This window comes from Pongo pygmaeus, chromosome 1 (genome assembly GCF_028885625.2).
Source record: "Pongo pygmaeus isolate AG05252 chromosome 1, NHGRI_mPonPyg2-v2.0_pri, whole genome shotgun sequence".
NCBI lineage: Eukaryota > Metazoa > Chordata > Mammalia > Primates > Hominidae > Pongo > Pongo pygmaeus.
In genome coordinates this window covers 168,400,077-168,423,451 of record NC_072373.2, presented here as the reverse complement: position 1 = coordinate 168,423,451, position 23,375 = coordinate 168,400,077, and the positions used below count along the sequence as shown (strand labels likewise).

At 38.9% G+C, this 23,375-nt stretch overlaps 1 protein-coding gene across 9 annotated transcripts in view; it reads left to right on the top strand.

Moving 5' to 3' along the window:
* Positions 1-23,375, top strand: part of PATJ (PATJ crumbs cell polarity complex component) — a 424,767-nt gene that overhangs the window by 159,052 nt on the left and 242,340 nt on the right. For all 9 annotated transcript variants that reach the window (XM_054484672.2, XM_054484719.2, XM_054484700.2 and 6 more), the window contains 4 exons: positions 4,214-4,285; positions 5,587-5,764; positions 12,690-12,800; positions 17,882-17,959. In XM_054484672.2, coding sequence (XP_054340647.1) covers positions 4,214-4,285; positions 5,587-5,764; positions 12,690-12,800; positions 17,882-17,959 — 439 coding nt within the window. The remainder of the gene's footprint in view (positions 1-4,213; positions 4,286-5,586; positions 5,765-12,689; positions 12,801-17,881; positions 17,960-23,375) is intronic.

Here is a 23,375-nt window from a genome sequence, read left to right as displayed (position 1 = left end):
CAGAGGCCTAGGAATGAAAAATGGTTTTGTGGGCCAGGCCCAAGGCCCTGCTACTCTGTGTAGCCTTGGGACTTTGTACCCTGCATTCCAGCTGCTCCAGCTCCAGCTGTGGCTAAAAGGGGCCAAGGTACAGCTCGGGCTGTTGCTTCAGAGGGTGCAAGCCCCAAGCCTTGGTGGCATCCACATGATGTTGGGCCTGAGGGTACACAGAAGACAAGAGTTGAGCTTTGGGAGCTCTGCCTAGATTTCAGAGGATGTATGAAAATGTCTGGATGTCCAGGCAGAAGTCAGCTCAGGGGCAGAGCCCTCATGGAGAATCTCTACCAGGGCAATGTAGAGGAAAAATGCTGGGTTGAAGCCCCCGAATGGAGTCCCCATGGCGGCACTGCCTTGTGGAGCTGTGAGAAGAGGGCCACCATCTTCCAGACCCCAGAATGGTATCTCCACTGGCAGCTTGCATATGCAGCTGGAAAAGCTGTAGGCACTCACCTCCAGCTTGTGAAAGCAGCCATGGGGGCTGTACCCTGCAGAGCCACAGGGACAGAGCTGCCCAAGGCCTTGGGAGTCCACCCCTTGCATCAGCATTTCTTGGATGTGAGACATGGAGTCAAGGGAGATCATTTTGGAGCTTTAAGATTTAATGATTGTGGCCAGGCGGTGGCTGATGCCTATAATCCCAGCACTTTGGGAGGCTGAGGCAGGCGAATCACCTGAGGTCAGAAGTTTGAGACCAGCCTGACCATCATGGTGAAACCCTGTCTCTACTAAAAATACAAAAATTAGCCAGGTGGTGTGCACTTGAAATCCCAGCTACTCGGGAGGCTGAGTCAGGAGAATCGCTTGAACTGGGAGGTGGAGGTTGCAATGAGCCAAGATTGCGCCACTGCACTCCATCCTGGGCAACAGAGGGAGGCTCCATCTCAAAAAAAAAAAAAAAAAAAATTAATGACTACCCCATTAGGTTTTGGACTTACATGGGGCCTGTGGCTCCTTTGTTTTTGCCAGTTTCTCCCATTTGGAGAAAATTAGGAATGAAAACATTTACCCAATGCCTGTACCCCCATTGTATCTTGGGAATAACTAACTTGTTTTTGATTTTACAGGCTTCTAGGTGGAAAGGACTTGCCTTGTCTGAGATGAGACTTTGGACTTGGACTTTTGGGTTAATGCTAAAATGAGTTAAGACTTTGGGAGACTGTTGGGATGGCATGATTGCTTATGAAATGTGAAAAGGACATGAGAGTTGGAAGGGGCCAGGGTGGAATGATATGGTTTGGCTCCGTGTACCCACCCAAATTTCATCTCAAATTGTATTTCCCATGTGTCAGGTGAGGGACCTGATGGGAGGTGATTGGATCATGGGGGAAGTTTTCACATGTTGTTCTCATGAGAGTGAGGGAGTTCTCACGAGATCTGATGATTTAAAAGTGGCAGTTTCCCCTGTGCACTCTCTCCTGCTGCCACGTATACCTTCCTTCCCCTTACCTTCTGCCATGTTTGTAAGTTTCCTGAAGCTTCCCCAGCCATGTGAAGCTGTTAGTCAATTAAACCTCATTTCTTTTTAAATTACCCAGTCTCAGGTAGTATCTTTATAACAGTGTGCAAATGGACTAATATACAATCTAAGTTCATAATATATTGAGATAGCAGATAAATTACATCAATACGATGGCCTGTTAAGGTACTAGTAAATAAAAAATGATGAAGATAATGATACCATGTGGGTAGATTTTTGTTATAAGTTCAAGTGAAAAAAATTATAGAGGAAATGAATATTGGTTGAGCCTCAGTTAATATCTAATTTAATCCTTGTTATTATTACATAGGATCATCAAAATAGGACAGTTTGTGCTATGATTACAGTTATCTAATGATAATATAGTATAGGTGCAAAGAACAAGAAAGTGATAGGTTAAAGTGAAAACAGTTTACTTGAATTGGTGGAATTGTGGGTGTATCATTGAGGGATTACAGTTACATACTCATAAACAGAAACCCCATTTAGTGTGGCTTAACCAAATAAAGGCAAGTTTTTTTCATGTGAAAAGTCCTGAAGAAGGTGGTCTTAGGATGGTGTGGTGCTGTTGTCATCAGGGTCTTAAATACCTTGTCCTTTCTGCTCTGCTGCCTTTAATGTATGGCCTTACTCCTCATTGTTTCTGTATGATTTGAAGATGAATGTTTTACCACCACTATCACCTGTGAATTCTAGGCAAGAAGAAGGGGAGGGCATAGAGCAAAAGGCTCCTGCCAGCTGATTCTCCTTCCTTTTAATGAGTTTTCCTGGAAGTCTCATCTAGGGACTTTTGGTTCTATATCACTGATCAGCACTGTGGCACACGGTTCCCATTAGCTGAAAGAAAGTCCAGAAAATGTATTTTTTTCAAAGCTGGGCATAGTGCCACCTAGAATAAAAGAGGGGTTATGTATTTATGGAAGAAGGGGAGAAAAAGACATTAGAAAGTAACCAGCAAGTGTCTGCCGAGTTGTTTTCCCCTGAATGCTGTGATACTTTCAGTAATAAAACTTAGACTGGCTAAGGTAAGAAAGACATCTGGTAGTGGGTGAGATGTAACGATCCTAATTTCTTAACTGATATTTGGCTTGTCTAGATCCTTTCAGCCTTCTCCTTTTCACATGGCCTTACAACGGTTTTATCCTAGATACTAAGTCTGTAGAGGGCCAAGAAGGTAGAGTTTTGCTGCATTTTATAGGACTTACTTGAAAGTTCAGAGAAAAATGAGAGTACTGAAACTTAGGGCTAAAACAGATTTGGATACATGTAGAAAGGTTGTGAGATTGTATGCTTAAGCCTTCTCCGAGCTTCAGTTCCTCCAGTGTAAAATATAATATGATCTGCTGTGCTTACTTTACAGGTTAGAGGGATTTTTGTTTTTGAGACAGAGTCTTGCTCTGTTGCCCAGGCTGGAGAATAGTGGTGTGATCATAGCTCACTACAGCCTTGAACTCCTGGTCTCAAATGATCCTCCTGCCCCAGCCTCCCCAGTAGCTGGGACTACAGGTGTGTCATCATGCCCAGCTAATTTTTTTTTTTTTTTAGAGATGGGGTCTCACTATGTTGTCCAGGTTGGTCTTGAATTCCTGGGCTCAAGTGATCTTCCTGCCTCCCAAAGCACTGGGATTACAGCCGTGAGCTACCACACCTGGCCAAGGGTTTTCATGAAAATGAAATGGAGGAGGTGTACCTAGATTTTTGTGTAGAGTAATACAATTTACAACATTAGACCGATTTCATTTAGTGGTCCAAAACCACACACCTATTTCATGGTATCAGTTAGACTTGAGCTTAGGACTCCTGATTTCTCTTCCAGATAATATACGGCACTGTCTATTCACTATTGCATTAATCTTATAACTAAATACTCTGTAACTCAGCATTTTACGTTATCCAGTTCAGCAGTTCTTTTTTTATTCTGAGACAGGGTCTTGCTTTGTCACCTAGGCTGAAGTGCAGTGGTACAAACATGACTCACTGCAGTCTTGACCTTCCAGGCTCAAGCAGTCTTCCAGCCTCAGCCTCCCAAGTAGCTGGGACTACAGGCATGTGCCACCATGCACAGCTGATTTTTTTTGTAGAGACAGGGTTTCACTATGTTCAGTTCAGTAGTTCTATACTAACTTAACTTGCTGGATGAAAATATGGTGGTGGTAGGTGGGAAGCAGTGAGGATCATATTAGATAATGTAAGTAACTGAAAAGTTCCATGTAAGTACGCAAAATATTCATGGGATACAAATGACAGGTGAAATACTTAGGGCTAGAAAGAGGGATCATATTGACCTGTTCATGTTGATTTATACTTGATATATATGATACATGTCGATTTCTGTGTCTTAGCTGGTCAAACAACACCAAGTTTTAAGGAATACATTGTATAACATTTTAGATATTGATAGAGAAACAAATTTGAAATTGCACAAATCAAACACAAACTTTTAGCGTCTAGAGTGTCACTAATAAAAGTGTTTATAATAATTCTGTGATTTTCTAATGCTGGGTGGGGATTTGTTGAGTTGAATATTAAAGCAATATATTTTTGCTTTGCATATTTATTGATGTAAATATTTTTAAAACTTAAAAATTGAGAATCATTTAACTACCTATAGATTTTACAATTTCAAAACTTTCCAAGGACCTTTAATAATGAGTATGCCTTAAAATTGTGTGTATTTTTTTCTTTCTCCCTCTGTAGTGAGTTACCTGAGAGAGAAGAAGGCGAAGGAGAAGAAACTCCAAATTTTAGCCACTGGGGTCCACCGAGAATGTATGTGGATGACATTATTGGCTTTCTCAATAGGAGCACAACCAGTTGCCCTTTTCTTTAACTTAACAGAACATTATTTAGTCTTACTCTAATGATTGAGAAATTGCGATAATTCACCTGTAAGCTAGCCTACATTTTAGTTTCATTTTGTCTTATCTAGAGATTTTTAGCTGAACAAAACTACTATAACTAATATTAGGAACATCTTTGATACTCTTTCAGAGAAAGTAACTTAGATGTCCATCTAACAAGTATAGTTTATCACTATGTCATTAAGCAAGTCAGGTAAAGCTGCCTTGAATGCAGTAAAGCTTTCTTTTGTGGTAAACAACAGTAACAGTAGTTGAGGCTTCTAGTATATATCAGTTTATCTCTACCTTCCTCCCCTGGTGGAGAGTCCATGTTTGTGCTAACAGAATGTGTTGAAAACCCATCTTCCCTTGGATCTGGGGGAAGTTTTAAGTAATCACCAGTCGCTGTAGTTTTAAGTCCTCACCAGGGCTGCACTTTAAGATGATGAAAGTCTTCCTTTAGCTGCTCTCTCTATTCCGTATCCATTATTAATTCCACCACCTCCACCCAAACTGGTTCTTTTCTTGTAATTGAAATCTGAATTTGTCTTAAAACATTTAAGAGTTGTTTTCTGAGTTACTTTTTTAATGAGTTAATTATTGGCTGCAGTGCAAAACCTATTATATTTTGAGGTGGGCAGTTTTCATTTCATACTTTCTTGTAAATAATGACATGGGGGTAGGAAGAAAACAAAACCTTCTGGCCTTAGGAGCATGTAAAATCTTTCCTCTGATTAAAAAACCACAGAATTAAACCTGCTGACTGGGAAAAGCAACTTGGGCAATGAGCCACTCAGTGGCAAATTTATTTTATTCTCTAAGTCTGTACTTTTTGCCGAAATGACATATGTGGCTTTCTTGATTTTGTCTTGCCCATTTGTTATTTCTTCAGTCCATTCTTTGCTAATGTTACGAATGTAAATGAAAAGGACTAATGACAGAAAATATATTATGATAGGAGATGGGAATATTAGGGCTTAGCTAAATCTTCACTGAATATTTGGAGTTATATTTATTGTTCTAGAAATCTATGCTTTTCAGAACTGAAATTTTCACTTGTTATGAGTTATTGATAACATAATGTTGGAACTAGGTATAATTTGTATAACATTTGTAAAAATATATTTCAAAAATTTATATGAGTCACAAGGATATGATGCAAATGGAATACTTACAGTCCAACAGATTAAACTTGTTGATGAGTGAGTTTTGCTTTTTTCCTTTATATAGTGTTGAGATTTTTAGAGAACCCAATGTGTCTCTTGGGATCAGTATTGTTGGTGGACAAACTGTTATAAAACGTCTAAAGAATGGAGAGGAACTTAAAGGTATATTCATCAAACAAGTTTTAGAAGACAGTCCAGCAGGGAAGACGAATGCACTTAAAACTGGAGATAAAATACTTGAGGTAAATGATGTTAAAGTACTGTTTTTATTGGAAACATACGGTAAGACAGTGAAATAATCATTTAGCTAGAAGACTTTTCTTTATGTGTTGGGGACCGTGTGTGTACAGTTGGTGTGCTCTATTTATATGCCTTAGTTTGTACATTGTATACACAATTTATGAGTTTCTCAAGTGAGTGGGGGTGGGGGTAAACAAATAAAATGATAAAAGAAAAACTTCAGCTGATTGCAAAAAACACTTTAACTAACAAAGGGCTCTATATAGAACAGGGCAGATGGTAGGCATTATGCTTCTCCCGCATTCTTTGACAAGCTCTAAATTTTTTTCTTGAAGCTCTAAATTTTATAATTGTGTGTCAGTAGGATACTTATGCTTGTTTAGAGAAAGAAGTTGACCCTGGAAGGTTGAAGACTGTATTGGGGGAGGGGAGGATCCATTGATTCGCACCTGATATGCTTTGTGGGCGCTAAGTTTTAAAGGCACATCAGGCCGAGCACGGTGGCTCATGCCTCTAATACTAGCACTTTGGGAGGCCGAAGCAGGCAGATCACTTGAGGTCAGGAGTTTGAGAGCAGCTTGGCCAACGTGGTGAAACCCCATCTACTAAAAATGCAAAAATTAGCTGGGCTTAGTGGCATGTGCCTATATTCCCAGCTACTCAGGAGGCTGAGACAGGAGAATCGCTGGAACCCTGGAGGTGGAGGTCTCAGTGAGCCAAGATTGGACTGCCCTCCAGCCTGGGTGACAGAACGACACTCTTGTCTCAAAGCAGAAAAAAAAAAAAAAAAAAAAAAGGCACATGAAACCACTGAGAATGCCCTGAGGTCTGAATGTGATACATTTCTTTGCATAGGGTTAATTGGGTGACACCATGGTGGGTATCTGTAATCCCATAATCTGCTTATTCTTGATTCATTCTTTATGATGCTAACTGTCAATCATGGTGTTTCAGCTGTGATAGAATACAAAGAGCCCTGGATGTCATGGGTTGGAGTCAGAGTCTGTCGTTTTTATTTTCTATGTGTTTTTGGACAAGTCATTAGACCTACTTATTTTCTGTTTTCAGATAAAATGGAAATGAGAATTCAAAATCGATAGCATTATTGTAAGGATTAAATTAAAGAACTACATAAAAGCTGCTCTGTATATACAAATGTTGAGTTATATTTGTGCTGTGCAATATTTAAAACAATTTTCAAATATACTACTTATGGCAATGAAGAAAATGACCAAAAGTCCCTTCCCTTATGGTGTTTACATGATAGTGGGAATGGGGGAATAGACAATAAAATAAATAAGTATATATAGAATGTCAGATTGTAATAAGTAGCTAGGGAACAAAATAAAGCAGGGGAGGAGGATAAGGAGCGTCGGGGTTGGGGGGGATGGTGAAAGCAATAGTTGCAATTTTAATAGCTTTGTTATGGAAGATGATATTGGGACAAATATAGGAAATGGGAGAGTGAGCCATGTAGATATATGGAGGAAGAAAAACACGCAAAAGCTCCGAGGTAAGAACTTGCCTGGATGTGTTCAAGGAGCAGCAGTAAGTCCAGCAATGATAGCATTGCGTGAACAAGCCAGAAGGGGTAAGAGAAAAGGGCTGAGGAGTGATGGGAAGCCACATCATGTAGATCCTGAAAGCTCTGGAAGGTCTTCTCCTCTGAACGCAGTGGGGAGTCACTGGAGAATTATGAGCAAGTAAGTATTGTTTCAAAGGAGTGTTCTGGCTTCAGGGGCAGGGATGGAAGCAGGGGCCTCAGCCAGAAGGCTGTTGCAGTAACTTAGGAGAGAAAAAATGACGGCCTGGACCAGGAGGAGAGCAGTCAGGTTGTAGTATATTTTGCAGGTGAATCATAGGACTTACTAACAGAATGGATGCGAAAGAATAAAGCGGCAAAGATAATTCAAAAGCTTTTCAGCTTGAGGAATCGAAGATGGAATTTCTGTTTGCTGAGATGGGGAAGACTGTGGGAGGAACAGATTTGGGGAGACATGTTTTAGACATGTTAGGCTAAGATGCCTATTTGACATCCATATAGTAATAGTCAGTTAGATAAACAAATAAGGAGTATCATATTCTTACTAATTTTTTTGGTCTTTTTCCTCAGTTTCAGTTAGTCTCCCACTGTGATTATGGATTTGTTTGCTATTCTTTGTAATTCTGTTGGTTTTGCTGCATATATTTAGTGGATTTGTTGTTGGTGATTTGCTTTTGACATTATGTAGTTTTCTTCTTTATTCCTATTAGTTACTTTTTGCCTTAAATTTTATTTTATTAATATTGGTAACCTTGTTTTATTTTAGTTATTAATTTACATGGTACTTTGCTTTTTTTTTTTGAGTTGGAGTCTCTCTCTGTCGCCCAGGCTAGAGTGCGGTGGCGCAATCTCAGCTCACTGCAACCTCCACCTCCCAGGTTCAAGCAATTCTCCTGCCTCAGCCTCCTGAGTAGCTAGGATTACAGGCACCCACCACCATGCTTGGCTAATTTTTGAATTTTTTGGTAGAGACGGGGTTTTGCCATGTTGGTCAGGCTGATCTCGAACTCCTGACCTCAGGTGATCTGCCCACCTCAGCCTCCCAAAGTGCTGGGATTATAGGCATGAGCCATTGCGCCCAGACGGTACTTTGCTTTTTTCATTCCTTCTTTTCCACCATTCTTTTCATTTAGTTTTAGTTGTATTTTTTGTAAGAACATACAACTAAATTTTGTTTTTTGAATCTAATCATCTAGAAAATAAGTGAGATGAATTCACTTTTTACTTTGATTGCTGATCTATTGTAACGTAATTTTTTAATATTTTGCATTACATTTTTTCTTAATGTATTTTGAAATCATCATAAATTCATAGGAAATTACAAAGAAGTGTACAGGGAAGTCCCATGTACCCTTCACTCAGTCACCTCCAATTTTAATATCTTATACAACTATGCTATAATAGCAACACCAAGAAATTGACATTGGCTCAATCCGTAGTTTATTCAGATTTCACCAGTTATGCATGCATTGATTTGTGTGTGTGTTTGTAGCTCTATCACATGTTTTATCACATGTAAAACCTTGCATATGCACCACCACAATTGAGAAACTCAGCTGTGTCATCACCACAAAACTCCCTTGCATTACCCTTCTGTATTAGTCCGTTCTCAGCTGCTATGAAGAAATACCCGAGAGTGGATAGTTTATAAAACACAGAGGTTTAATTGACTCACAGTTCCACATTGCTGGGGAGGCCTCAGGAAACTTATAATCATGGTGGAAGGAGAAGCAGGCACCTTCTTCACTTTTGGTTGCCTCTTCCCTTTCTCTCCCATCCCTAACTTCTGACAACCAGTTTTCTGTTTCTTGATGTCTATAAATACGTTATTTCACAATTGTCTCATAAATGCAATTATGCATTATGTATTTTTTGAGATTGCCTTTTTTTACTTAGCGTAATCTCCTTGAGGTTCATTCAATTTGTTGTGCACATTAATAGTTCATTCCCATGGCTGGGTGAGGTGGCTCACACCTGTAATCCCAGCACTTTGGGAGGCAGAGGCAAGAGAATGGATTGAGTCCAAGAGTTCAAGACTTGCTTGGGCAACATAGTGAGACCTTCTATCTACAAAGAAACTACCACTTTCTTCCTTTTTGTTGAGTAGTTGTCTTTGGAAATTCAGGCTGCCAAAACAAAATACCATAAACATAGAAATTCCATTATAGTTCTGAAGGCTGGGAACTCCAAGATCAAGGCATTGGCAGATTCAGTGTCTGGTGTGGACCTGTTTTCTGGGGGGTCAGAGATGGTGCCTTCTCTCTGTGTCCTCACATAGTAGAAGGGATGAGCTAGCTATCTTGGGTCTCTTTTATAAGGCCACTAATCCTATTCTTGAGGGCAGAGCCCTCATGACCTAATCACTTCTTAAAGGCCCTACCTACCTCCTAATACCTTCACCTTAGAGGTTAGGATTTCAAGATATGAATTGTGAAGGACACAAATTCCAACCATAGCAGTGGCATTTCATAATATGGGTGTACCAATTTGTTTAATCATTCACCCATTGAAAGACACTTGGGTAGTTTTTAATTATTGACTATTACAAATAAATCTGCTCTAAATATTTGTGTACAAATTCCTGAGTGAAAATAAGTCTACATTTCTGTAGGATAAGTACCCAAGGGTGCAATTACTGAGTTTTGTGATAATTGTACTTTTGGTTTTGAAAAGAGTTGTCAAACTCTTTCCAGAGTGTCTGGCTATACCGTTTTACATTCACACCAGCTATGTGTAAGTTTCTCCATATTCTTACCAACCTTTTCCCTTTACTCTCACACTCAAAACAGAACACTAGATGTGACCAGATATGTAGGGGTTTCCCCCCATACACTAAACAGTTCTCCGGTCGACCCCGACTGGATGTCTTATAATTCTGATACTATGTATCTGGAGATAGTATCAGATCCCCAGCAGACACCAACTGTCATAATTTAATTGAATTCCGATACTATGTACTTGGATCTAGCATTACATCACACAGTTAAGGGCTTGGTCCCACAAGATTGCCCCCAGGTCAGATGCCAATCTTAGTAGGTTGTCACCTATACTTCTGACCAACTGGCTACAAACCAGGGTTCCCACATCCCTCCCCTTGAATTTTGTTAATTTACTAGGGCAGCTCAGAGAAACACTTAACATTTACTGGTTATACAAAGGTTATAGATGGACAGCCAGATGAAGAGATGCATAGGGCAAAGTATGCGGAGGAGGACACAGAGCATCCACACTCTGGGTGTACCACTTGCTACCCTTCCAGCATGTCAGCGTGTTCAACAACCCAGAAGCTCATCAAATCTTGTTGTTCAAGGGTTTTTACAGAGCTTCATCTCTAGCCCCCACCCTCACTTCTTGGAGATCGTAGGGGGAATGCAGGGATTCTCTAATCCTTTGGTCTTTATGGTGACTGGCCCCATCCCGAGGCTATCCAGGGGATCTACCCCAAGCCACCTCAGTAGCATAAACTCAGATGTGAAAGGGGCTATTAATGCATAGCAAAAGACACTCCTGTCACTCAGGAAATTCCAAGGGTACTCTGTGACAAGAACAAGAACATTTCATATTATACCACAGGCACACACATCTATGTCCTCAGCTTCTCATGTGCTCACTTTCTCCTCAGCCTGCTCAAGTTCAGTGGTTGGTGGCTCCAACCCCTCCCTTGCATGTGCTTCCTACTGTTGATCCTCTTTCCTTTCACTGAACTTGTCTGGGAGAATCACACCCTAGTTAAGTGCAGCTCTGCTTATTCCAGGTCTCTAGCATGGCTGAAGAAATAACCAGCCATGGTATCTGGTCTCATTAGAAGCTCATGAGCACCCACTCAGGCAGGTCTTTAGTTTTGCCTTGCTGTCCTGTATTATTCTCCTAGCTGGTTCAGTCTCCAATTTTTATAAGTGATATGATTTGGCTATGTCCTTACCCAAATCTCATCTTCAGTTGTAGTTCCCAAAATCCTCATATGTCATGGGAGGGACCCAGTGGGAGGTAATTGAATCATGGGGGTGGTTACCCCCATTCTGCTGTTCTTGTGATAGTGAGTGAGTTCTCACAAGACCTGATGATTTTATAAGGAACTTTTCCCCCTTTTCTCGGCACTTCTCCTTCCTGCCACATGTTTGCTTCCCCTTCCACTGTGATTGTAAGTTTCCTGAGTCCTCTGCAGCCATACAGAACCATGAGATAATTAAACCTCTTTACTTTATAAATTACCTAGTCTTAGGCAGTTCTTTATAGCAGCGTGAGAACAGACTAATACAACAGGTAACTGTGCCAAACCCCTTATGCCTCTTTCCTTAGTCTTGCTCTCAGTTTAAAGTCCTAGTTTCAGGTTTCATTGAGAAAATAGAGGCAGTTAAAGGGAACTTCCCCTGCTTCCAGTGCTCACCAAATCTTTTTTCTAATTGCCTCTGTAACAGCAAAGGAACTACATTTGTGCTTCTATCCAAAGCCAATCTCTCTAACTTGTGCAGTAGGAATCATTTCCTCTTGACTATCCAAGGATATTGACCTTACAGTTGTCATGTCTCTCCTTTATCATCCATTTTTTTCTCTGCACTGTATCATTATTGCTGTAATATTTCCTCCAATCTTAAAAACATCCTACATCCCTTTCCACCCACATTCCTGTTTCCTCGGTCCTCTAATAGCAAAGCAGTCTTCACAAATTGTCACTATCCATTGAGACCACAGACCATCCCAGCATTTACCAAGGCTTTGTTACATTATAGGTTTGAAAAATTAGTTCTGTTAAACATGTTTTGGAAATACAGAGTGCTCTTGGAGATTTATGGGCATGTTAGCAAGTTATGTTCTCTGAAATTTTCTATTATAAGGAACTGTTTACACTTACTCAAATTTATTGAACACATAAATAGTTTTAGTAAAAGAACTTGTGGATTTTTTTGGTACTTCTTTTTAAACATAATTTGAGAAATGTTCAACTACTCAATTGTGATAACAAGCAATTTACTTAAAATATTATGCCTCTGAGCTTAATGGAGAGATGATAAAAGTCCACTGATATTCCCAGCCTCCTTTATCCCACTCAGAATTATGTACTGTGCTCCTGGCAGAGGTGACAGACATCTTAAGGTTCTGTTACTGACTGAGCTACCTGTTTTGGATACTTATATTTAACCAGGGATGTTTTTATTAATGTATTTTTCTTATCTACTTTTCTGAAGGTGAAATGTTACTTTCCTTAAACATGTTCTTCTAAAATTGCCAAGCTTTTTATGGGCCAATCTAATTTTTTTCTGACCGTGGTCTACTCATTAGACTCTGGTTGTTCTTATGACTAGATAATACACATGAACTTTGAATTAACCTGTCCACAATATCTACTGCTGTTCTAATTGAAATAAGTTGCTTCTGTGTTCCAGGTGTCTGGAGTAGATTTGCAGAATGCCTCACACAGCGAAGCAGTTGAGGCCATTAAGAATGCAGGAAACCCTGTGGTGTTTGTTGTTCAGAGCTTGTCATCCACTCCACGAGTAAGTTTTAGTTCATATTTTCAAAAAGTTTAACGACACTCTGTATACCTGCAGACCAAGCTTTGGCCTCTAAGTGTTTTCCACATATTTTCATTGTAGTTCCCAAACTATACTTAAAGTATGAGTTTCATAAAAATTTAGTCATAAAGTTCCCTTTTTTCCCCTCCGGTTTTGATCTTCTGGTCAAATTGGAGTCATTACAGTGTGCATTGGTTTAAGTTACTGCTTCTGGAATCAAACAGACCTGTTTTCAATTTCTTGATTCCTTATTTACCAGCTTTGCTAACTTGGAGGTTACTTTTCTGAGCCAGTTACTTTGTTTATGAAATACTTTGAACAGAGGGTCAGGTGTAAAAACATTGTGGAGATACTATCACACATTGTGTGTATTTATTAAAGGATGTAAAAATAAAAACATGTTGACATGTTGTACTGTTGTGTGTTCTAATGTTGGAGATTCCAAATGTAAAAATAGCAATATTTAATCATAAAATTTTTCTTTTTCTTCTTTTTTTTGAGATGGAGTCTTGCTCTGTTGCCCAGTCTGGAGTGCAGTGGCACGATCTCAGCTCACTGCAACCTCTGCCTCCCAGGTTCAAGTGATTCTTGTGCCTCAGCCTGCCGAGTAGCTGGGATTACAAGCATGTGCCACCATGCCCCACTGATTTTTATATTTTTAGTAGAGAAAAGGTTTCACCTTGTCGGCTAGGCTGGTCTCAAACTCCTGACCTCAAGTGATCTGCCCACCTTGGCCTCCCAAAGTGCTGTTATTACAGGTGTGAGCTACTGCGCCTGACCTACAATTTTTCTTCTGTAATTAATTACTCCTCTGATATGGAATTGGAACTCTGATATGAAATGTCAGTGGCAGGATGTGGATTTTATACTACAATGTGCAACAGAAACATCACCCTTAAAACTGGAAGCAATATTCAATATTCTTTTTCTTCATTTTATAATGGAAGACAGCTGTTCAAAACATAGACACTTCTTTTTTTTGTTTGTTTTTGGGGACAGAGGCTCATTCTGTCACCTAGCCTGGAGTGCAGTGGCATGATCATAGCTCACTGCAGCCTTTATCTCCTGGGCTCAAGCAATCTTACTGCCTTAGCCTCCCAAGTAGCTGGGATTACAGGTGCATGCCACTACACCTGTTGAATTTTTTTTTGTTTTTTGATAGGGTTTCACTTTGTTCCCCAGGCTTACATATGCACTTCTAACTGCATATTTTAAAAAATTATTTGCTTTCCAATATAGTTTTGTAGTGCATTCCAATCTTTTGTATGTCAAGGCAAAAAGAAAATAATACTTATATGGCAAACTGGGTGGGTATATGGTTGGCTATCCCAGTGGTGGGGGCATTGATGGAATATTTTGCATGCTTGTAACACGCCTGTGCACAGTGAGCTGCAGCCTGCATTGGCACCTCTGCTGTGTCACTGCATTTTGCAGTATGGTGCCTTCCATTCTTAGCACCATGTTTACATCATCAAGACTAATTGAGAGAGGTGAGCTGAATAAAGTTCTCTTGTTTTCATAAAATTTGAAATTCAATAAGAATTTTTAGAATTCAGTTTTTAATTCTTATAATATTGAGAAGGTAGTTGAGGCCATGGCTTTTATTTCTGGAAACCTATTTCACCAGGAAGATTGGCCAGATTGTTCTTTGCCAAATTATACTTCCAAATCAATAATTTTGAATGAGAATGAGCCAATCAAATTATACATTTGTGTGGCCAGCTGTGAATGACCTGCCAAAAAGGCTAAGCTTTCAATCCAACCTTTGCTAGTGAGCTGAGGTGAAAAGTTTTGTTTGGATGACACAAACAGTGCAATTTCTTTCAATTATTCAAACAAAGAAAATCTCTTCAGCACTATGCCATGCTCAAGTTACTTATTCCCTATGTAGTATAATAGACTGCCACATTGTACATTCAGTTCATCAGGCGTTGAACCATCTGTGGTTCTAGCCAAGGGAGCATATCCCACTGATGATGTTAATTACTATGTCCATGACTTGTTCCATTTTCATCTTTGTTTATAGGGCAAAGTGACTCTTTTTTTTTTTTTTTTTTTTTTTTTGAGACACGGTCTTATTCTGTCACCCAGGCTGAGTACAGTGGCACAATCATGGCTCACTGAAGCCCTGACCTCATTGGCTCAAGCAATCTTCCCAGTTTAGCCTCCCAAGTGGCTGGGACCACAGGCATGCATCACCATGCCCAGCTAGTTTTTAATTTTTTTCCTGCAGACAGGGTCTCCCCTTATTCCTCAGGCAAGTCTTGAACTCCAGGCTCAAGTAATCCTCCTGCCTTGGCTTCCCAAAGTGTTGGGATTACAGGCATGAGCCCCTGCGCCTGGACAGGGCAAAGTGATTCTTATTGAGTGAGGCAAATGAAAGGAGAATCAAGTTTCATGTCTTTGTAAAATGGTGCTGTCTTTGGTTTACTTATTATTGCAAGTAGTACTGATTATCCTGAAATAGAAAATATAGGCAATGCTTAATCATTTTTATCTAGTTTACATTAAATTTTGAACTTTCCTTAAAACCCCCAAAATAAGTCATTTTCTAATGTTGTGCCTATCAAAGGTGATGTCTAAAAGTACCTTGGTCACATAAACATTCTCCTCAAAACTATGAATTGAGCGGTTTTTATCTGTGTGCTTTATCAGCTGCCTTAGGAGCATCACCAATACACTTTCTTGGGTTTTTTTGTTGTTGTTGGTTTTTGTTTGTTTGTTCGTTTTGAGACAGAGTCTTGCTCTTTGCCCAGGCTGGAATGCAGTGGTGTGATCTCAGGTCACTGCAACCTCCACCTCCCGGATTCAAGCAATTCTTCTGCCCCAGCCTCCTGAGTAGCTGGGATTACAGGTGCACGCCACCACGCCCAGCTAATTTTTGTATTTTTAGTAGAGATGAGGTTTCACCATGTTGGTCAGGCTGGTTTCGAACTCCTGACCTTGTGAGCCGCCCACCTCGGCCTCCCAAAGTGAGCCACTGCGCCCAGCAAGCAATACACCTTTTAAATCTTCTTACCCTGACTTTCTCAAGTGTATTTTCAGCCTTTTGGAAAAATGTGTGTATCTACTTGGATGTACTTGGCAAATACTTATTTGAGAGTAAGGCCCATAGAAAGCTTTTCTGTAAGGTAATTTTTTCCACTTAATAACATAACTGCACTTCACAGAAACATCATATATATATCTATATATATATCATATATAGATATATATATGATATATATATATCATATATAGATATATATATGATATATATATATATCATATATAGATATATATATGATATATATATATATCATATATATATGACAAGTCGGATAGTTTCTGACTTGTCAGGGAGGCAAAGTGTTTTGTTTAAGATTCTTCAGGACAAGGAACACATGCCTGTAAACCCCACCAGTCTTTGAAATCTGACTTAGGTTGTTACATGTATTAAACAGAGATAGAAATATTAGGTATTAGCACAGTGCCTCTTCACATAGCACTGTATATATGTTAGAGTATCATTACTGTTGTTTTTTATGTAAATGACACATTTCTGAGACTTTCTCATTCTAAACTTTATTTACATTCTATATTAAAAATGAAAATTTAATCTTAAATTGCATTTAGGGGAAAATGGGCTTTTTGTTTTGTTTTTAATTATCTCCAGGCAGGCCGTCTTTTAATTTTCTGGGCAAGGAGTTTTTTTTGTCTTTTTCTTTTTAATTTATTTATGTATTTTTTGAATCAGGATCTTGCCCTGTCACCCAGGCTGGTGTTCAGCGGTGCAATTGTGGCTCACCATAGCCTCGACCTCAGCCCCACAAGTATCTGGGATTACAGGCGCACACCACCACACTCAGCTAATTTGTAAATTTTTGTAGAGATGGAGTCTCCCTTTGTTGTTCAGGCTGGTCTCAAACTCCTGTACTCCAGCTATCCTCTTGCCTTAGCCTCTCAAAGTGCTGGGATTGCAGATATGAGCCACTGTACTTGGCCTATTTTTTTCTTTTAATCTTCATGTCTCTCACCAGATTTTATGCCAAGATTATCTGTGCTAGCTCTTTGAGGAGCCTCTTTTTATAAAATTAAACTGGTTCGTTCACTTATAAACATTTATTATGTACAACTATGTATTAGGCCATTTCTGAGCAGCAGAGAAATAGTGAAAAATAACACTGAGTTCTACTCTCATTAAGCTTATTCAGTGGTGGGAATAGATTTGTTAATTCATCCTTATGCTAGTAGGGATAGTGGAATATTGAGTACACACAGTGTGGGAGATAACATGCTTGAACTGGGGGTACAATGATGAATAAGGTAAATCTGTCAAACAGATATATTATCCTATGTTCTTGGATAATTAATTAGATCACCCCAAAACTCTATCTTGCAAAATGTGATGTTTGGACCACAGTCAGTATGTGAACTTGTTTTTAGTCTTTTTCGTCTTCAGCTTCTGGATCTACATACAGAAACCTGCATTTTTATGCCCTGATGGCATATATATAACTTTATAATATTTTAGAGTTATATATCTTCTTAGGCTTTCCAAGTTTTATTGTTTGCTTTGAATTGTACTTCTCATACTTTTACTCTTTAGATGAAGTTACAAAGTTAAGATTTTAGCTGTTTAAACAAATACATTAAGGAATGTAATGATAGGCCAGGCTCAGTGGCTCACGCCTGTAATCCCAGCACTTTGGGAGGCTGAAGCCGGCGGATCATCTGAGGTCAGGTATTTGAGAGCAGCTTGGCCAACATGGTGAAATTCCATCTCTACTAAAAATACAAAAATTAGCTGGGTGTGGTGGCAGGCGCCTCTTACCCCAGCTACTCAGGAGGCTGAGGCTGGAGAAGCGCTTGAACCCAGGAGGAGGAGGTTACAGTGAGCAGAGATTGTGCCATTGCACTCCAGCCTGGGTGACAAGAGCGAATCTCCATCTCAGAAAAAGAAAAAAAAAGAAACGTAATGATAGGAAAAAAATTCTCCATTCTGGAATGTCAAGGAAAAAAAAAAGGAATGATTATGTCATTTAAACTTTTTCTTCCCCCCACCCCTTTTTTTGTCACCATAGGTCATTCCTAATGTACACAACAAGGCCAACAAAATCACCAGTAACCAGAACCAGGACACCCAAGAAAAGAAAGAAAAGGTAACTTGAACTTCTCAAGGGTTTAAAAAATGTTTTTTTTTTTTTTTTTTCCATATCTGAGCTGTAATAGAAGTGGCTTTTTGATGAGTGTCAGTGTTGTAGAAGAACTATATTTATAATTTTTTTTCCTGCAAATATAACTGGTTCTTACCAGGATGGAAGAGAGAAACCTGGTGCAGCATAGATGCAAAAATACTATAAACGGCCAGTCAGCCATCAACGTCTACAGCTTTCTTTCCTGTTCAGACAGGCTGGTTGTTTGCCCATTCCCAGAACATGCCTCTCACACTGAGACTTTGATCTTGCTGCTCTCGCCTGGAAGTCCATTTCCCACATTGCTCTCCCATAAGAATCCTTTTCATTCTTCAAGGACCACATCAAAGGTCATCTCTCCTGAGAAAACTATCCTTCCTGTCAATCAGAATTAATCTTCCATTCCTGTTTGCCCACCTCTATTAAAGTAGAATCTGTTGACCTAAAAATTATTTTAAGATGTGGTGTCAAGTACGGATGAATTTTCATTTTTTCCCATCAAGAGAACTTATTGTTCTCTTGGGGAATTACTGTCCCACTGTTTTAAAATAGACCTCCTTTACCCACTGATTTGCAGTCCAACTCTGCTGTATCTCAGGTTACAAGGGGGAGTCTGTTTCTAAGCTTTCTCTTTGTTCCATTTGATCAACTTGTCTATCCCAGTACAAATGCAGCACTGACGGAATTATTAAAGCCTAGTAATCAATCTTGTTTCCTGATAGAACACTTTCTTTTATATGTTTCTTCTTCTTAGACATGTCTTAACTATTTATATCATTTTTCTTTTCCATATCAGTTTAGAATCAGATTGTTAAATTCCACAAAAGTTTCTTTTGGGATTTTGGTTGGAATTTTGTTGAATCTGTAGATTAACTTAGAAAGAAGTTATATCTTTTGGATATTGAGACTTTTAAGCCATTAATATGATTTTTTAATTTATTAAATTCTTTTATTTCTTTTAATTAATTTTTATAATTTTCTTTCTTTTTTTTTTTTTTTTTTTTTGTGTGAGAGAGAGTCTCGCTCGGTTGCCAGGCCGGAGTGCAGTAGCGCGATCTTGGCTCACTGCAACCTCCACCTCCTGGGTTCAAGGGATTCTCCTGCCTCAGCTTCCCAAGTTGCTGGGATTACAGGCATGTGCCACCATGCCGAGCTAATTTCTGTATTTTTAGTAGAGACAAGGTTTCACCATGTTGGCCAGGATGGTCTCGATCTCTTGACCTTGTGATCCACCCGCCTCGGCCTCCCAAAGTGCTTGGATTACAGGCATGAGCTGCTGCGGCTGGCCTATAATTTTCTTTAAAAAGATACTGAAATCTTGATTTATTCCTAGGTATTTTATTTTGCTATTTAATGATATCTCTTTAAATTGTGTTTTCTGTTTGTTTCTAGTATGTAGACATAAAATTGACTTTTATGTATTTATTTGACATCTTGTAACATTATTCTTTTAAAACATACAATAATCTAGTGGAGAATACTGGGAAAACCATAATGGTGAAACAAAAAAATAAAAATATAAACCTACCACCTAAAGATAAACTTACTAAACATTTCATATAGAACCTTTTAGTGTCTTTGTGTGTCTGCTCCATATATACATATGATATTTTTAATAAGAATATGAATCTCAAATTCTTATTCTATATAGATTTTTATTTTTGGATTTTCTATACATATAATAAATAATAAACTCTTTGGAATAAGGTAGTTTTCTTTTTCCCTTTCCAATCTTTCTTTTTCTCATTTTATTGTATCTGCTAAGACCTCCAGTACTGTGTTTAATAGAAGTAATGATAGTTAACATTCTTGTCATTTTTCTTCCTGATATTTAAGGAAAAGCTTTTAATATTTCACTGTTGACTATGATGTACTGTAGGTATTTGTAGATAATCTGTCATGTAACTGTCTGATGGGTTCATCTTACCCACTGCCTAAATGCAGTTGATTTATCAAGACAGGGGAATTGCAGTAGAGACAGAGTTTAATGCATACAGAGCTGACTAAATGGGAGACTGGAGTTTTATTATTACTCGAATCAGCCTCCCTGAAAATTTGGAGGCTAGGGTCTTCTTTCAAAGATAGTTTGGGGGGTAGGGAATGGGGAATGCTGATTAGTTTGGTTGGTGATTAAATCATAGGGAGTCCAAAACTGTCCTCTTGTGCTGAGTCAGTTCCTTGGGGGAGGTGAGGCAGAGGACCAGATAAGCCAGTTTACCAGTCTGGGTACGTCGGCTGATCCATCAGAATGCAGAGTCTGGAAAATACCTTAAACACTAATCTTAGTTTTTATAATAGTAACATTATCCATGGAAGCAACTGAGGAGGTTAGGAATCGTGTGGCTTCTGACTGCATGACTCCTAAACCATAATTTCTAATCCTGTGGCTAATTTGTTGGTTTTGCAAAGATGGTCTGGTCCCTAGGCAAGTAGGAGGTTTGTTTTGGAAAAGAGCTGTTACCATCTTTGTTCCAAAGTTTAACTATAAACTAAATTCCTCCTATGGTCAGCTTGGCCTATGCACAGGGATGAACAAGGCCAAGATATTGGAGGTTAAAGGCAAGATGGAGTTGGTTAGGTCAGGTCTCTTTCACTGCCATAGTTTTCTCACTGTTACAATTTTTGCAAAGTTGGCTTCAATCATGTTAAGGAAATACTCTCTTTCATTCCTACTTCGCTAAGAGTTTTTACCATGAATGGCACTGGCATTGAATTTAATCAGATATATTACTAATCTCCAGTGAAAGAAGTGTGTGCATCTATAAATTTTTTTCTCCTTGAATCCTTTAATGTAGTAAATTATATTAATAGATTTCAGAATGTTGAACCAATCTTGAATTACTGGAATGCAATTTATTTGTTTTGTTTTTTTTTTCCCCCATTGCTGATATTTATTTTAGGATTTTTCCATCCATGGTCATGTGTGAGATTTGCTTGGAAATTTTCATTTATATACTGTCCTATCTGGCTTTGGTTATGGTAAACTACTAAAATGATCAGTAGGAGCATGTGTTCTTTTAAGTTCTCTGAGAGTTTGTATAAAAAAAGAAATTATTGGCCGGGTGCGGTGGCTCATGCCTGCAATCCTAGCACTTTGGGAGGCCAAGGTGGGTGAATCACAAGGTCAGGAGTTCAAGACCAGCCTGACCAACATGGTGAAACCCCGTCTCTACTAAAAATACAAAAATTAGCTGGGCGTGGTGGCGTGCACCTGTAATCTCAGCTACTCGGGAGACCGAGGCAGGAGAATCACTTGAACCCGGGAGGTGGAGGTTGCAGTGAGCCAAGATGGCACCACTGCACTCCAGCCTGAACAACAGAGCGAGACTCTGTCTCAAAAAAAAAAAAAAGAAAAAGAAAGAAAGAAAGAAAGCATTATCAATTCCTTAAATCTTTAGTCAAGCTACCCTATGAAGCCATTGTGGGCCTGTGTTTTCTATGGGGGAAACATTTTAAATACTGATTTAGTTCTTTAATAGTTATTGAATCATTTGGATTTTCTATTTCTTCTAGAGTCACTTTTGGTCATTGACTCTTCTAGGAATATTGATATCACCTAAGTTTTTTTGCATTTGTTGGCATAAAGTTGTTTGTGTATTCTTTTTCTTTTTTTTTTGGAGATAGTCTTGCTCTGTCACCCAGGCTGGAGTGAAGTGGCACGGCGTCAGCTCACTGCAATCTCCGCCTCCCAGATACAAGTGATTCTCATGCCTCAGCCTCCCGAGCAGCTGGGATTACAGGCATGTGCCACCATGCCTGGCTAAATTTTTGTATATTTTTTAGTAGAAATGGGTCTTACCGTGTTGCCCAGGCTGGTCTTGAACTCTTGAGCTCAGGCAATCTGCCCACCTCCGCCTCTCAAAGTGCTAGGATTACAGGCCTGAGCCACTATGCCCAGCCATTTCTCTTAACTTTAATAATCTCTGCTCCATTCATAGTAGTTCTTTTTCATTCTGAAATAGGTAATTATGGCCGGGCCTGGTGGCTGACTCCTGTAATCCCAGAACTTTAGGAGGCCTAAGTAGGATTGCTTTAGCCCAGAAGTTCCAAGACCAGCCTGGGCAACCTGGGAAGACCCTGTCTCTACAAAATATAAAATATTAGCTGGGTGTGGTGGTGTGCACCTGTAGTCCCAGCTGCTTGGGAGGCTGAGGTGGGAGGATCACTTGAGCCAGGGAAGGCTGCAGTGAGCCATGGTCACACCACTGCACTCCAGCCTAGGGGACAGGGCAAAACCCTGTCTCAAAAAAATTTTTAAAAAGTAAAAAATAAAAACAAATAATAATGAAAAATAAAATAAATTGTAAAAAATAAAATTGGTAATTTCTGTATCTTTTTCTTGTTTAATCTTGAAAGTAATTTTTCATTTAATTTTTTTTCTGAATAATTATCTTTTGAAGTGTGTTCGTCTTATCTGTTATATCTTTTTTCTGCTTAATTAATTTTATTCTCATCTTTATATTGCCTTGCTTCCTTGTTTGGATTCATTCCCTTTTCACGCCTTAATAATCTTTAGTTAAACGCAGAGATTATTAATTTTCTACTTTCTTTCTTGTCTAAAATAATCATTTAAGGTTATAAATTTTTTCTTTCTTTTTCTTTTTTTTTTGGAGACACAGCCTTACTCTGTTGCCCAGGATGGAGTGCAGTGGGGCAATCATGGCTCACTGCAACCTCACTGCCAGTAGTCCTCCCATCTGAGCCTCCCAAGTAGCCTCCCAACTGACACGCACCACCACGCCCAGCTCATTTTTTGTATTTTTTTTAGAGATAAGGTTTTGCCATGTTGCACAGGCTGATCTCAAACTTCTGGGCTAAGGCAATCTGCCTACCTCAGCCTCCCAAAATGCTGGGGTTACAGGTTTGAGCCACTGCCCCTAGCCTAAGTTTTGCTAAGTTCCTGTTTACTATATTCTGAGATTTTAAATTGAATTTCTGTTTTTTGGTACTAAGGGTTTTTTGTTTGTTTGTTTTTGTTTTTGTTTTAGGCTCCAATGTGATTTCTCTTTGACCCAAAATGTTTAGAAATATATTTTGAAGTTTCCACATGAATATTTTTAAAAATCTTTTTGTTCTTATTTTCTAATTTAGCTATAATCAGAGATTGTTGTGTATGTAATATTAATTATTTGACATTGGTTGAGACATGTTTTTAATGGCCTAGTACATAGTTATTATGAATGTTATATTTGTGATTAAAAAGGATAGCTATTATTTAGTTATTGAGTACAGGGTTTTATAAAAAGTTGATAGATCAAACTAACTATTTGAGTTATTCCGATTTCTTATACTTACTGATTTTTTTTGTTAGCATAGCCTAATGATTGACCCTTTTGATACTAAAATTAGTCTTTTTTTGTGTATTTTTAGTTTTTATTTCACA